This window comes from Drosophila arizonae, chromosome 4 (genome assembly GCF_054131065.1).
Source record: "Drosophila arizonae isolate 15081-1271.41 chromosome 4, UAZ_ARI_1.0, whole genome shotgun sequence".
NCBI lineage: Eukaryota > Metazoa > Arthropoda > Insecta > Diptera > Drosophilidae > Drosophila > Drosophila arizonae.
This window is the reverse complement of record NC_142924.1, coordinates 24,091,212-24,108,076: the sequence shown is the minus strand read 5'-3', so window position 1 is coordinate 24,108,076 and position 16,865 is coordinate 24,091,212. Positions and strand designations below refer to the sequence as shown.

The following is a 16,865-nucleotide window of genomic DNA, read 5'->3' as shown; positions in this document are numbered from 1 at the left end:
GCGTGATCCCATAGAGTAGAGAATGCATAGGAAACAAAGGAGAAAGAAAGCTTAAAGAATGCGCACACATGGAATACGGACTCGGACTTGGTCCTGCACTGACTCGAACGCACTTGCTTAAAAATTCTATTTCTTAAACGTGCTCGCTGCCTCGTTGGCATCCTAGTGCCTCTGGGTATGACTGCGGCTCCCGGCCGGCTGCGGACTACGTCTATACATGTGTAGCGATATCTGTTTGTATACATACATACCTACATATGTCTGAGTGTGTATGTAGGTACGTACGTATGCAGTTGGCCCGGGTCTGACTGTGTCTTGGCTGCCGCTGTGCAAATTTAAGTGTTTTGTACGTGCGCCAACAGCAATTGGCAAATTCAAAGGCGTGTTAGCATGCCATCAGCAGTCGAAGGGCGAAGGGCGTAGGGCGTGTGGCGAGCGACGAGGGGCGTGAGGCGGTCGCGCTGAGTCTCTGGGCGAGCTGCATACCCAGGAGGGTGTTTGCGGGCGAATTATCCTTTCAATTTGACTTGGCATATGTATGTGGCTCCAGTTGCTTATATGCGTGTGTGTGTGTGTGTGTGTGTGTGTGTGTGCTCGGCGAAATCACATTTTAAATTTGAAATGTCTTGAGATTCTCTTTTGCCAATTCGCATGTCCTTTGCCATATTGACGTATGCCTTGCGCCCAGTTCCGTTAGCTGCTACTTTCGTATGCGCTGGGGCAAATATCGCAATTGATTTATATTGAAAAGTCTTGGTCCGTCTGTGTCCGGGGCAGTGTCTTGGCCACTTCCTGAACTGTGGATTGTGAACTCTGGGCTCTGGGCTCTGTGCTATGTGTTGTGTGCTGTGTGTTATTGCTGTGGCTTTTAACTTTGAGGCCTTCGAGCTTAGACAGAGCGGAAGTCACATCAATTGGCCTGGCAGAGGCTGATATGGGTCGTCTGCTGTGTAGGAGCTAACATGTCTGCAGCATCTGCTAATGCCACAAATTGCGGCAAACGAGTTCTGCGGCGGGGCAACTACAGCACCACGGCACCACAACACCACAACACCACAGCTCCACGGCACCGCAGCACTGGCTGCAACATTTAATGATGATTTCATGTAGGTGCCGCCAATAAACTCAATGCTTAAATATTGCATTATTAATGCTACATCGGTGACAATTCTGCAGACGCTCGCCCATTTGATTCATAATTAGTTGGCTGTGCCACAGCCTGTCTGCGGCTGCCAACAGGTTGCAGCTGCTCACTCGCCGCAACGTTGACACATTCAGCCGGAGCCAGATTGACGACTGGCTAAACGTTTTATAGCCGCAAAGTACCGTTGCAAATGCGACGCCGACTGCGAACAAGCCCTGCAGGCTGCAACGCAACGTCACAACTTGGAAACTTTATGCAAAATACTATTTGGCTTTGATGGATGGCAAATGGAAACGAAGTAACTGACATTGGGCCACAGCTAGCAGAACTGAGCTGTGTGTTTGTCAGAGAGATGTGCATCCCCTATTCCCAAGTTACTAAATAATAAATTAACTCAGATACGTTTTATACAGATTGAGAAAGAGATCGACTCTGTTAGATAGATGATAGAAAATGAATGGAATTTATTACTCTAACAAAACATTAATTTCTAATCGATTCAGGCATATTTCAGAAAAATTCTATTTATATGTTATTTACATAACACTTGGATCACTAATTTCATCATGGCATTTCATGATCTATGTATTCTAATTGACAACCTGGCCAAGCATATAGTCCTAGATATTCTCTTCACTTATTCTATTCTATTCTGATGTGATTTAAATGCGACTATGATGTACATATATAAAGAGGTGATCTTTTATCGTAGTGATTATAATGATGCTTATTATAATATTATCACAGCAAAGAACTTGGCATACAACATTGGTAATACAATAATAATACAGGTATTATAAGAATTTTTAATTGATTATTCCAATTTGAATTGTAGCATTATTAATTATTTTGTTTGATTAATAATCACAATGTTAATGATAATAAAATTAATAAAATGAATATTAATGACCGAAGACGGAATTCTTTAACTTTCCCACAATCGAGATGTTTTAGGGAAACATTGGATTAGGCAACATGTCAACATTTCTGTCACATTATGCAGGTAGACCATGGCACAGTTCTTTAGTCCAGTGAATTTCACCATCAGGCTCTGATCACAGTGATTATGAGGTAAATGCTTACCCAGCCAATTTGCCAACGTTGCAAATGAATGCCCAAAACAAATGGACACGCAACAGCCATAGTGGATGCGGGTAGAGGGAGGGGAAGGCAAGTTGGGCCACCTGAGGAAATTGCTGTGGTGGTGTGCTTGAGCTGGTGACCCATGGGGTGCTCGGCAAGTGCATAGTCTATTATAGTTATAGCAACTCCACGTTGCATGCAATTATCCAGTGGAACACCTTCACTTGCCGCACATTGGCTGCCACCACACGAGGCCGTAAAAGGAGCGCTGTAAGTCGAGTCGACGGGACGACCAATGTATCGATGCGGCAAATATATATATTTTATTTTTATTTAATTGAAACATTTTTAGCTGCGTCAAGGCGACATCGACGATTGAAGTGCCCGCTGTCGATGCGATCGATTTGCATGCCACTGGCTGGGATCAGTGCTCCGGCCACAGCTTCGGATGCGACTGTGGCTCCGGGTCCGTTGCTGACTCCATGTTGCGATGCTTGTCGCCTGTCACATTGACAGACGCTAAGTTCCCCCCGCTACCAGCTCCATCTCCATCCCATCTCCATCTCCGTCTCCATCTGCGAGTGACTGACAAACTACAACGCAGACGCGTCTGCATCTTTGTTTTTCTTTAATTTTTTACTTAATTAAATTTGAATTTGTAATTTGCGCTGCGCTCAACTATTTTGCGTCGACGTCGAAGTCGACGCCTGCAAAATAAATCTGCAAGCCATATGAGCAATGCTGTGTCTGTTGTTGTTGTTGTTGTTGTCGTCGTTGCAGGCCATTGCCATGCTCTTGCCATGTTGTTTAGCATTGAAAATGATGTACAAGTTGCTGTTGCTGTTGCTGTTGATGCGTTGGTGTGGCGACCAGACCAACGCCTGACCGAGCCTCGAGCCTCGCCGTCCCGTCTTTGCCTTTCCTCTGTCTGACTGTCTGCCAGCCAGCCAGCCAGCCAGCCAGCCAGTCAGAGTGTCTGTCGCTTCGTCCGCCAGTCAGACTCTAACTGACTGTGCCTATCTGACTCTGACTCTGCACTTGCAGCAAACACTCCCACCCAGAGGGGGCATGCCGCAGTTGTAGTCAGCGCGCTATAAGATTTATCACATTGTTCCACAGATTGTCTGCAGATCTTATATATGCACATACACACTATAAAGCGAAGGATGCGGCGGCATTGCACCCGCGCCTACCACAACATATTTCCCAATACCAAAACAGCCCGCGAGCGCTAAGTGACGAGGGTTGCTCGGCATATAGTGCAAAGTGTCAATAGAATTTGAAGTGCACTGGAACAAGTTGACAAGCAAAGAAAGACTATAGCTATAGGTAAAATAAATACTGTTTCGGCCTTTGGTTTCACTTTCAATCGGATTCGATTAGACACTCCGTGGTTATGTTAATATATTTACTTCACCTACTGTTTGAAATTAATATTTAGAAATAAATTATAGTATTCCAGTAAAAAATAATAAAAATATCTGGAACCAAGATAAACATTTATTTTAAAAATATAAAGAATATGGTGCAGCATTTGGATTTGTTGTCTTTTTTTTTTCTTTCTTTTTTTTTAACAAGAGTAAAGATTTGGATTTAGTCTTTGCATTCCATAAAATGTAAATTCAATTCTACATAATTTAAATAAATTTGTTTGTAATTTTTTTTTTTTTTTTTTTTCTTCATTTAGGAATAAATTATGTTTTATTAATTAATTTTTTGTAATACATAGCCTTTTAACAAAGGCAAGTCAGTGATTCAACTTTTGGTTTTATTTTTCCTCATCATGAAATATTTATTTATTTTAGATTAGAATGCATATTAAATTAAAACTTAAACGAGAACATAAAATATACATTTGGGTTGTTAAACAGAGGGTCTTAAACACTTAAACACTTTTTATAACTTGTTATGGAAGCGTAGTCTTTTGAAATTAGTATTTAATTCCTAAGAGTCTAGTTTGCATACTAAACTTGATCCCCACTTTCGTAAACTCTTCGAGTGCCCTTCTGTTGGAGCTATAAGTGCCGATAAGATCAGTGATCTGTGAGTCTGTTGAACTTCAGTGCAAATCGCATATTCGTGAACGGGTGAAACTATTTGGTTTGTTTTTCAGCCTGTCTACCAGAATCTGGGAATCCGAGTGCGCGCATACGCGCCCGCAATTGCAATTGCCAATGTAATGGGCATGATATGCATTTTCCCAAATCACACTAAACAGATGTCGCATAAAAGGAGCAGACGATGTGGCTGTTGTCGCAAGTTTGTCGCCCTCGACGCCGCATTGGTCCAAGTCCAAATTCGCAGATGTCGGCTGTGTTTGTGGGGGAGTTTTGCAGCGACCCCTCTCTCTCTGTCTCCCATTCCCCTCTCTCTCTTCATTTCTCTTAGACTGTGTCTGGGCGGCGACTTCCCTGTAGCCTGTCACATTGCATGATATTGGGTAGATTTCCAAGTAAAAACTTTTGCTCTATGTATAAATAGATGCGACTGCTCACTCGAATCGGACTGCTGGAGTCGCTAGCTAACCAAGCATAAAGTGTAACAAATTTTTATGTTTCAATCTGACAAATTGCTAGATTTTGTTCCTGGTAGTGGCTCAGTGGCTCAGTGGCTCAGTGGATCGATCGGTAGGCTGGCTCAGGTAGCTGGTGGGCTCGCTTGGTGGTCGGTCGGTCGTTCGATTGCCACATCAAATCAAATATTTTAATGTGCTGCCAATCGAATTGATTTGGTTTCCAGCTCGATTCCCAGCCACACGCATGCAGCACAGTCACAAGCTGTAATAATAAAAATCATTTAATTTCAATAATTCGAAAGTTGCTTTCGAACTGTTGTCTTAATGAAAGGTTTTAGGTTAAGCTGCGTGGCTTATCGCTTGCTCGTGGCTGTGGCTGCGGCAGTGGCTGTGGGCCTACGTGGTGCCAAACAACTGGCACCCACTGTGCGCGCACAGTTCTCTATGCAGCTCTCTGTCGGGCTCACCAATTCAAGTTAATTACTTTTCACTGCACTTGACTTTGGTCACACGCTCAATCTGCCACGACGACGACGACGACGACGACGACGACGACGACGACGACGACGACAGCGCTAGCTGCCCGTGGCTTTTCTCACCAGGGAAATCTGCCAACCAGGAAACACACAAAGACACTGAGATATACACAGATCCGAGCTTGCTGAGTGGCAGCAGCAGCCGCTGCAGCCGCATGTTAATTTTCCGCATGCTAAACTTTTAGCACAGTAGCAAATGCAATGGCAGCGACGCGGGTGCCGCTCATGACTGGATGTGGATGAGGATGAGGATGTGGATGTAGATACTGATGCTGTGTGCTGGTCAGTGGTCAGTGGTCAGTGGTTTGTAGGTTTACTGGTTTGTTGGTTTGGCTGGCTAGCCTGGACTGGCCATTGGACGTGCCTAAATTGCCGCTAAATTGTTATCTATGAGTGCGGCGTGTGCGCTGGCATTCGGCAATGCCTCCGCTTTGGCATCCACTCAGTCTCGTAATTAAAAACACATTCAATGTGCGCAAAATCACAGGCCAACGAGGCCATTCAGCTCGCCAGCAGATGCCAGCGATTTCCATTAGGGCTCTGCACCACACACTCTGCGCCGCTCTGCCCCGCCCCGCTGGCCAACAAACATCCGACTGCGCCATTAACTCTCGTTGTTTGACACATAATTCCATAACTCGCTGCCAGATCGCGGCCAGCGGGCTGCTCGGTTTATCTGCTCAGCCCACCTCGTGCAATTATTCGCTTTTTGGCAGTGCAAACAATTTCGATTTATCGACGGAGCTCACGCGGCGCATGCGTACAGGCCGAACGAGCACCGTCTCAGCACACAGTCCGGCTCGAGTCCCAGACCTGACCACGACCACAGCTGCCATGGTGGCCACAGACGCTGTCGCACTCGAAGTCGCAGTCGCAGTCGCAGTCTGGGCAATGCTGTGTGTGGGTCGTGCAGTTTTGATTGTAATTGCATTGCATTACATATTTTTATTATGCCTCAAGGTCGTGTCACTGTAACGGCATGCCGATCTATATGGAATATTGGACAAGTTTTATGTAAAAATAATCAATTGCAGATTTGTTTTATTGACTTTATTGGCAGACCCGGGCCCTGGGCACCACTCAACAGATGCATGCCACACGATAGGCGCATTAAACTGACAACTTGAAGCGATAGGTATTTTCTATTATTCACTGGCTCCGTTTGGCAGGTTAATATGATACAAATAAGTTATTCGCAGGAATTGCGACATAAATTACGGAAATTATTTAAAGTCATAATGAATTCTATTTAGGAACTAAACATTTTAATGTTATTTAATAATTTATAGCAATAAAGCATTTGGGTGCAATCAAATACAGAATACATCTTCCACTATTACATTTTAATTTAAGAATTATTCGAACTAAATTGTTAAGTATTATTTTTAATATTAATGACTTAATTAGCAATTCAAACGTAATTAATTATATTACGTTTTTAGGCAGTTTTGTTACTAATCATATAAATCGTATGCTACAAATTTATTTTATTACACGAGTTAGCTAAGACTTTCAACTGGGATATTTACAGTTTAGCTATTTAAGGATTTTTTATTTTATTTATTTATTATTTTATTTTATTTTTTTTTTTTTTTTTTGGCTACAAAATCTTGATACGACTTTCTTATCATGTAATTACTATGAAAATATATATCAAAGATATTAAAATTTAATAAAATTAGAATTTAAAATTTAATCGATTCATCATTAGAATCACCCCCAATTTAATATTTTAGCTTTAGGTACTCCGATATCAACCCACTTCCCAAGCAGATCATTTTCAAAAGATCAGGAACTCGATTGACTTTTTTGGAGATTTGGCCTTAAAGGAAATTTAATTCATGAAGCCATTTTCAAGAGAGATAGCTACTATCCTAGTGAATGTTGTTAATTTGAAGACCAGCAGCGGAAAAAATATATGATTATATTAAAATATATTATAAGTGAAATATTTAATATCATCTGAGCAAATAAAACAAAACAATTTTTGAAAAATTTGGCTATTTTTGAAAATTTTTTTTTTTTTTTTTTGTTAGCACGTCATACATACAAATATATACATATCAAGAAATTTATATATGATTAAATTGTAACTTCTTTTCCAGCTAGCTCAGCCACGTCTATTAAAATTTTTAACTTAAGCGACTATTATATTCGTTTTGCGAGCTGCCTGAAATCTGACAACCATCGCATGACTATTTAAGAAAAAATGTCAGTTTTCTAATGAAATGCAGCGCACCCAAGCCACAGTGCAGCCCAGGCCCCAGCCCAAGCGTAATTGCCATGGCATTCTGCCGAGCACTGTCACTCAGTAACTGACAGTGCTCGTATTCGTATTCGTTTTGGCAAACAACGGCCAGGAGGAGTCGACAGCTTTCAGCAGAGGCGACGGGTCGGGTCGGGTCGGAAACCTACAGTATGAAGTGTTTTATGACATATTTAACTACCATAATGCACATTATCCACTTTGCGCAAATTGCCGCCCCCTGCGACTAGCGCCAAATATATATTAGCCCACGAGTCGCGCAAGGCAAAAATAAAAGAAATCGAATAAAAAATGCTAGAAGCACAAAAAAAAATCACAAAAATTAGTCTAGTTGAGTACAAAGAACGACAGCGGCATAAAAAATGTGGCAGCACATAAATAAAAATTTAATTTTCCGCCTTTTTTATTTATTTTATTTGTTTTTTTTTTTTTTTTTTTGTATTTAGCGCAACACGCGATGACGCGACGGCTGAGCCAAACTCTCTGCAATTATGTAGAGTAGGGAGTAGGAAACAAGGATGAAAAAATTACCAAAATATATTTAAGAGCGTCGCATGGCATTTTATTTTATTTATATGGCCAGCTCGACAGTGCTGAGCCGCGCGGATTTGCATGGGGATTAGTGCAAACATTGCGGCACGCTGAAGGCCCGAAAACTGAGCGCACAATCTGCTGGGACCTCGCGACGTATGTGCAATCTGCGCTGCCCTCTTGACAGCCACCAATAGCCAACTTCATTAGGCACACAAATTAAGCGATAAAGCTAAAGAAATTCATTAAGCAAATTCTCACACCGACAACAACAGCAACAGCAACAACAGCAACAGCAGCAGAAGAAGCCCCCCAACTTGGCGAAAGGTGTTTACTAAAATGGCTACAGAAAATGTTGGCATGGGCAAGTCGACGCTCAAATGCGCACTCTGGGAGGTTGATAGACCAAGTATCGCTTGGGCTTGGCTATCATATGATTCCCATGACTTCAGACACTTTTCGAAATCTGCTTACGGAATGAATAAGTTGAGACTTATCCTCTTATTAAGACATGAATATTTAATATATTTATTTGTTTTTTAATTCTAATTCATATTTTGCATTATGTTTTCACAGTAATTATAGCAATTTTAAGTCCTTGAGAATTATATTTGTTATAGTTTCAATTATGCTTTTTACTATAAACTATTCAGTATTATTATTAATATAAAGGCAACTATAAAGACAATTCGAAGTCATGAGCCCTGAATCATGTGTGTTTATTTAATTACTAAAATTATTATAATTTAATTATTATGAATCTATATATCATTGAAAAGGCCAGCAGCTAAGGCTTGACTAGTTTTATAATTCAGTCATTAGAGAGTCAGGCATCGTGCCCCATTGATCAGATCGGATCAGTGATCAGAAGTGTCAGGCTTTAGATGAAAGTCAGTGTGGACTTGCGGCTGAAAAGGGTATACAAAAAATGGAAAGGCATTGGCTTAACCAATTGCCAAAAAGTTGCGCATGTGCAGGCGAGATTGAGATTCGATTCGATTGGAATTGGGGATTGTTGGACCATTCAACTGGTTGTTGGACTGCCTGACTGCCTGACTGCGGCTTGGCCGTGTGAACGGTCGCTTTGTATGTTAACTACACGCATGTAAAATGTACTTTCGATAGTGATCTCTCAGCCGTAGCCGCAGCCGCAGCGCAGCAGCTGTCGACGTCGCAGTCGACGTCTCGGTCGCAGTCGCAGCCCCTGTTGCTGTTGCTCTTGTCGTCTCAGCGGCATAGGTAAAGTCTTTTCGGGCTCTTTCATGGTTACCATTAATTAATTGAGCGTGCACTCACCTGGTTCGCTTCCTTGCCGCCCTCCCGCCTTGCCGTGCTCTAAGTGTTGGCTTGCGTTTGGCCTTTGTTTGCTTAGGCCAATCTGCAGCGCTGATCTCTCGAGGCGTTGCGACTGCAGTGGCAGCTACTGCGCGCGAGGTGCTGCGGCATCAGCGTCTAATGCTTTGTCGATTGCCCGCTAATCCATTTAATTATTATTTATATCAAGATTATCGCACAGAGCAACAACAAAAAGTAACTCTGCCGCCACGCCGCTAATTTTAGTTAATGTTGCAACGCCGCCGCATTGTCTGTTCTAGCTAACTGCGACGGCGACGGCGACAGCGACTGAGGCTGAGGCTGAGACTGAGATGGCGACAGAAGTTGGGGCTGCGGCTTTGGTTGTGAGGCAAAAAGTGCGCCGAGAAATGCAATTAAAGTCATTTGCTGTTGTTGCTGGCGACATAAAATGCCGCTGCTGCGCTCCCCTGCCCTCAGCCGCCTTCAGTCGCCTTCAGCCGCCTTTCGCTGCCTTCAGCTGCCGCTGCGGCGTTGGCGGCGTCGCCACTTTTTGCATGCCGCAAAGTTTTGTGCGCCTTTTTATGCCCATGGTGGCAGTGCCGCCGCCAAGAGAATGAACGGTGCGAATGCGATTGGAACAGGATGCCAACTTGCCAGAGACAAAAAAGCGTCGGTCTCTCAGTCGGTCGGTGGTCGTTGCTGACTGCTGGCTGTTGGCTGGTGGCTGGTGGCTGTTGGCTGGTCGTTCGGTGGCTGTTAAAAACCTCCTACTTTTCCTGCATTTCCGCTCATAATGATCATGATGATTGCATGCGTGGCTGATGGGATTTGAATGTTGCCAGTTGCCGCTGCCTCTCACAACTCTTGTGTAAGCAAATACATACACTGCAGCATATGTGTGTGTGCGTGTGTGAGTGTACATGTGTGTAATTTGCACCAGCATCGTGGGAGCGCACCTTTCCTTCGTGATTTGAACTTAAAAAGTTTGTTTGACCGCAGGCAGCGGCTACCGAGCTGACCGGACCCTGGCTCAAGTCCAACAGCGAGATCTAAGCGTGGTCGGAGGCTGCACCTGTTACCCAACTGGGGCCATAAGTTAGCCAGTTGATGCGGCTTGATAAGCGTGCAGCAACAGCTCGTAAACAGCAAAGTTTTGTCTAATAAATTCACCGCTTGCACTTAGTAAATTTTCGTGGCTCGCATTATTTTGAGCACTTCATCATCAAATGCAGCGCAGAGTTGGCTCTTTTTTATGCTCAATTTACTTTGGCCCAACTCGCATAAATCGTGGCCAGCAACCGGGCAGGCGAAGGGGTTAGCTAGCTAGCTAGCAGCAGCAGCAGCTCCGGCATCCAGCATCCAACATCCAACATCCAACATCCAGCATCCAAGGCAAAATGCTACCCACAATCCGCACACAAAACACTTAAGTGCCATAAAAGAGATTTTTATTATGTCTTGTGCGCTGAGCTGAACCCCCAGAGCACAGGTAATTCCTTTTATTTTACACCATTTTCCATTTTCTCTTTGTTTTCTGATTATTCTACATATGCTCGGATCCCATTGACCAAGAAGTTTGCCATGAATCTGTGAACTTTACAGGAAACCTCAGCTTTGCTCTTTGAATTTATTCTTTTATTCTATTTATTGTTTAATGAAAATTATTAATTAACTGAAGCTAAGCTCTTACGCCTGTTTTAGCATTTGATGTTGTTATAAAATAAAACTAAAATCAACAATTTATTAAAGAGGAACTTTTACGCCTGCTTTAACATTTCCTGTAATTTATACCTTTACATTGTAACCTTGGGTTTGTTAAGTCTAACTATGTATGTATTTTAGGATGATAAATGAATATTATATACATATAAATGGTATGTAAAATATATAAGAAATATACATTCAATATAAATGAATAAATTAAATGAATAAATAAAAAACTTTAATTTATGTTTAAAATCATCGTCATTTTTGTTAATTAAAGTAAATTATATAGCTTAGTAATAATGACCTCAGGGCTTTATAATCTTTGTAGCTCATAGCTGAAAAATAAAAAATAAATATTAAATAAAATGTATATATAATTATGAGCCATCTAGTCACAGTCGCAAGGGTATTGCAATACCGGCTTGTCGTGCAATTCTCTTCACTCATCCAATCTGCCTCCTCCCCTCCTCTCTGTTTATCTGTGCAACGCAGCTGCAAAAGTGTGGCAGACTGAAGATGTTGCCTGACTCTGACTCCCGCAACCGCTGCGGGCTGCCATGACCCGGCTTACCTGTTGCTAGCTGTTGGCTGTTGCCTGTTGGCTGCTGGCTGTTGGCTCTTGGCTGTCTGCCGTCCGCTGTCTGCTTGAGCAGCTTATGCAAATTGTGTGCTTATTGCCCAGCCATGTGGGTGTCAGGCAGTCATCCAGCCATCCAGCCAACCAGCCAACCAGCCAACCAGTCAGTCAGTCAGTCTGCCAGCTATCTGGATCGAGATAGACTTGTTGCCTTTGTTGACATTTCGTCAGACTGAAAGCGACTGGGCTCGCCTGGCAGACAGAGTCCGAGTAGGCTTGGCAGCAGTGATCAAGGCTGTTTACAGTGTAATGCATCTGCAGATTGTGCTCATCTGCTCGCTTATAGCACTTGGTGTGTCCACCTACTATTTGCCGCATGACCAAGATGAGACAGCGGAGCCCAGCAGCCATCCTCAGGCCAGGTATATAGTGTCCATACAGACGAAGCTGCCCAGATCCCGCTACTTTGGCACCAACCACGTCTGCGTGGGCACAATCGTGGCGCCCATCTTTGTGCTTACCACCACACACTGCATTTATAACAGATCGTAAGTACCCTTGATTATATGCTGCGCTCGCTTGAATGCTTTGGCTCTCGCTGCAGACGCGTCATGCATCCCGACGAGCTGCTGATCATCGCTGGAGCACCCAATCGACAGAAGCCCACGGAGCACGCTCGCCTCATGCACGTGCAGTCGGTGTACCCAAGGGCAAGTTCAGGCATCATACACAACCTGGACTTGGCTTTGCTCCGGATTCGGGACCAGGACACCCTCGAACTGAATCTTACATTCAACCTGGGCATCGCGAGTCTCGCCACTCTCCCGTCCTCTGGATACCTGAGGTGCACTCGCTTTGGCTGGGAGCGCGCGGAGACCAATGAATCCCTTGCAGGACTCTTGAGCCCACGCACCCTGCAGCTGCAGCCACAAAAGTTTTGCCTCAGCCTATTTCCGGGCTTCTACAGGACCCATTGGCTCTGCGCCACGGCCTTGCCCGACGCCTCGCAGAACGTTTGTGGGGGCGATCCAGGTGGGCCGCTCTTCTGCGGCGGCCACCTGGCGGGCATTTACATGCGTGATGCCATGTGCAGTCGCCGCTATCCTGCCCTATTCGTGTCCATCGCTGCGTACAATGACTGGATACAGAAGGCCTTCTCGGGAGCCCAGAGGGCTCTACCATTCATTCTATGGCTTAGTCTAGGATTATTTGAATTGATTTAAGGACCGTGTTTGCCTAAATACCACCTCGTATTAAACTAATTGTTAGATTCAATGCGCCTTGTTTAAAACCCATTCACAGATTCCATTGCTTTCGACTGCTGCCTATTCATTAGGGGTTCATTAGTTGCAATCAAAATAGCCAAATGGACAAGAAACAATTATCGCGGGTACGCCTGCCCAGCCACTGCAACCACTGCAACCACAGCAACCACTGTAAGCATTGCAAGCAGCCGCTGCCATCGAGAGACACCAATAGACACCAGGCCGACAATCTGTTGACCTTCGACGGCTCTTGTGACGCCCGCCCATAGACAACAGCCGAGCCGAGCCCCAGCCCGGCTCCAAGTGGCGATCGCGGCGAAGTCTCTTGGCCAACAAAGTAACAAGTAACAAGCTGGCCAAGTCAGGCCAGGCCGGGCCGGACAAGTCTCCCTCTTGCTGTGTCTCTGCCGTCTCTGTCGGCCCCGCCAAGTCCATTGCAATCTTAGACTCAGTCTTGGACCGATCTCAGCTGCGCCTGCGTCGCTTTCAATGGCGTTATTTATGTTTATTACCTCTAAGGTCGTTCGTTTCTCGATGCTGGCCGACTTGTTGCTGTTGTTGTCTGTGGCTTGTAGCAGTTGTTGTTATTGCTATTGCTGTTGCTGTTTGTGTGGTTGTTGCTGTTGTTGCTGCTGTCGCCGCTGTTGATACTATTTTGTACGCAGATATCAGTAAATTTAGATTTAAAGTGAATGCGCGCGTTGAGTGTCAAATGCGCCAAGTGTCAAGCGACAAGTTGTTGCCGTAGTAATTGTTGTTGTTGCTGTTGTTGTTGTTGTGGCTTGTTGCAGGACATGTTGCTTGAGTGACGGTCCGAGCAGGGTGCACCTGCACCTGTTCCTATCGGTCGGACTGCACCACTTACAGTTACAGTTATGAACGGACGTCCGTCCGTCCGTCCGTCCGTCTGTACGACTGTCCGACTGTCTGTCTGTGGCTCCATGTCCAGCCCGTTGCCCATATAAGTCGCGGGCATAAATTTCCAATTGTTGCCCGCCCGCTTATGAAGACATTCAATAAGCTCGCACGCATATACATTATTTACGAGTCTGTCCCGAATAGCCGAAACGCCAAGCACTGCGAAACGCACAGATTTTTGTGCTAATTTTATCACTTTGTGTGTCGCTCTGCCGTCACGACTTCTGACAGCACATAAATACTCATAATTTATTAATACGGTAAATGTTGCATGCAATAAGTTCATGGCGACAAAGGCAGCCACGGCAACAAGTGGTTGCCACAGGTCGCAATTGAAGTTCGGCCGTATGAGACGGGCTGCCAGAGTCAACCAACAGCTAAATACCCTTTACTGCAGATGAAATTTCAGTAAGATCTCAAACTTCCTCTTGTCCGAGAAGAACTCCGAGAAAAGTCAGAGAAATATACACACACTAGAAATATACAAGACTAGTGATTATTAATGTTTTATTAATAGGCTACATGACCATTGCAATATTCTAGTCCTGACTCCACGTCTGACACTTTCCATATCAAGTATTGATTGAGCCCACTGGAATTCTAAGCACCCATCTATTACATATCTCCATTAAAACAGAATGCAAACAATACATAAATAAGAAAGCAAGGAGATACTTCTTTTATCTCTTATTTAGTTGAAAATTTATTAGGGTAAATTTTTGTTTATTAATGACTGGTAACAGATTTCGTAGAGCTCACTAAACTGTGTAACATACGTTTTCAATAAATATTGGTCAACTTAAAGATAAGCCCTCAACTATTTCAGTATTATTATGAGGCCAATTGGGGTAATCCGGAATCGTAGATGTAATTAAGTATAGTTAAGTAATATAAAAAGTATAAACTAAATGGAGAAAATGAAATATCAATAAATGCTTAGAAAATAAAATAGGAAATGAATAAAGACTAGGAGAGAGATAGAGGGAGAGAAAGGTAAGGAAATCAAATTGATCAAATTTTATTTGACATTTCTATAATATCATGGGGGTTGATAAAGAATCTTATGGTTTGGAAGTAAGTAATGAAACAAATCTATCAAATTTCATTCCAATCTGTTCAGAGAACCTGTCCGAAGTATATTTCGAACCCATATGCTTACAAATGCTCTTCTATAATCAGCAAGCTCTTCTTAGGTAAGTGTATGCAAAAGTGAATTTAACTTTAACTGGAGCACACGCAGTCGCAGCGAGTCTGCATAAATAATAATTTCATCATTGTGCGGCTGCGATGATTTATTTTGCTGACTCTATAAGGATTGGCTTACGGTTTCGACCAACTCCTGGTGCCCAGTTGCTGGCAGTTACGGCGTGCCGCTCTCTGGCTATCTCCCTATCTTTCCATATCTGCTCGTTGTCATAAGTGTGAGCGATTTATTGGCATTGTCCCTGGAACACTATGAACTGGCAACAATTGCACTTTACTTTTTCTCAATTCCTAATTCAATTTTGCTCCTGTCCTGGCAGTGCCTGTCACTTTGGCCTGTCACTTGTCGAAACTGAATAGAGGAGAAGACGTAGAAGAACAAGAAGAAGAAGAAGAAGCTAGTTGGGTGTTTTTTTGGATGCTGCTGGCTGCTGCTGGCTGCTGCTGCAGCAACGCCTTCAAACTTTGGCCTCAGATTAAGGGGAGAAAAACCTTTGGCGAAATATTTATAGCAATAATTTATTGTAGTTTGGAATTTATTGTCTACGACACGTTTCAATTGCTCGTCTGCTGTTAGAGAGAATTGAGAATTGTTGCGGCACTTAGCGAGCATGTTGCTGGCGGCGACGGCGGCAATGCCAGCGACTGTTGCAGCATTTGACACTTGCGAGATTTATCGCTGCCTCTCCGATGCATTTCTAAGATGCCTGAGTTGGCAGCTAATGGAATCTTAATTTAGCAGTGCCAAAATAAAGCCAGCCGCATCAGCAGCGGCAGCGGCAGCAGCAGCAGCAACAGCAACCACAGCCAAAGTAACAGCAACAGCAACAACACATTCACAAATTCCATGCCAGTTGGCACCCTCAAAGCAATTGAAGCCGGCCGAACATTTCAGTCGACTTGTAAATTGAATTAAAATGATTCGCGAGAGGGTAAAGGGTTGCCGGGCTGTCGAGCTGTCGGGCTGTCGGACTGTCGGACTGCCGGCAGGAGCATGCGGCCCCGTCCGGCAACTTTTGGCAGCTACTGTTTGCAGGTGCGTGCGCGGCAATGAAATTAACGCCGACTGCAGCATAATTACAATATAAATGGGCAGCCTTCGCCATATATGGAGCAGCCTCAATGTCAAGTTGCGAGCACGTAATTGGCGATCGAGTCTGCAATTTGTGGCCATTTGCTGGAGCTGCGGTGCGCGCAACTGCTGGAGCCACCCTCGTTGCCGACGGCCAATGGCCGGTATCAGCTGCATAATGCATGCTGATTGAGCAACATTTTTGCGCAACCCACTGACAAAACAACGCGCCTATCGACAGACAACAATCAACAAGAGCAACGGCTGCAACTGCAACCACATCCTTTCCACCTCCGCGTCCGTTATGCAGCTCACTTCCTGTCCAGCGGCCGCACAATCTTTCATTCATGAAATTTGTTGCCGTTGTCATTGTTTGTGTTGCAAATCAAATGCCCGACGGCAGCAGCAACAGTCGCAGCAGCAGCAGCAGCAGCAACAGTTACTGTCTTGGTCGCATAAATTGCTGCTGTTGCTGCTGGCGGGGATTGTTGCCCCCGTTCACTGTTCCACTTTGGCCAGAGCAAATCTGCAGCTCTGCGGCTGTGAGGCTGTGAGGCTGCGTTTTTGACGCAGTTATTTTAACGAATTTATTTGCAGCGCTTTCATTGTCAGCGCAACAATTTAATGTAATTTAAATGACGTGCCCAGCACACAGGCACAAGCACAAGCACAAGCACAAGCGCAAAGGACAGGTGCAGATTCTGAAGAGTTTGCTCCATCTTCAGTATTCAGTCTTCGGTCTTCGGTCTTCG

The 16,865-nt window shown here is 44.2% G+C and overlaps 1 protein-coding gene across 1 annotated transcript; it reads left to right on the top strand.

Annotated features, from left to right (window-relative positions):
- The first annotated feature begins 11,832 nt into the window (after positions 1-11,832).
- Positions 11,833-12,922, top strand: LOC108612430 (myeloblastin-like). Its single transcript, XM_018005312.2, has 2 exons — positions 11,833-12,203; positions 12,260-12,922. The coding sequence occupies exons 1-2, from the start codon at positions 11,965-11,967 to the stop codon at positions 12,876-12,878; spliced, it is 858 nt and encodes a 285-aa protein (XP_017860801.1). The 5' UTR covers positions 11,833-11,964; the 3' UTR covers positions 12,879-12,922.
- Positions 12,923-16,865: the final 3,943 nt, after the last annotated feature.

Bases quoted from the DNA above. Each gene is read 5' to 3' on its own strand.
- LOC108612430 (XM_018005312.2), top strand. From the start codon at position 11,965: ATGCATCTGCAGATTGTGCTCATCTGCTCGCTTATAGCACTTGGTGTG. The intron at 12,204-12,259 runs GTAAGTACCCTT...CTCTCGCTGCAG, and splicing joins CACTGCATTTATAACAGATC to ACGCGTCATGCATCCCGACG.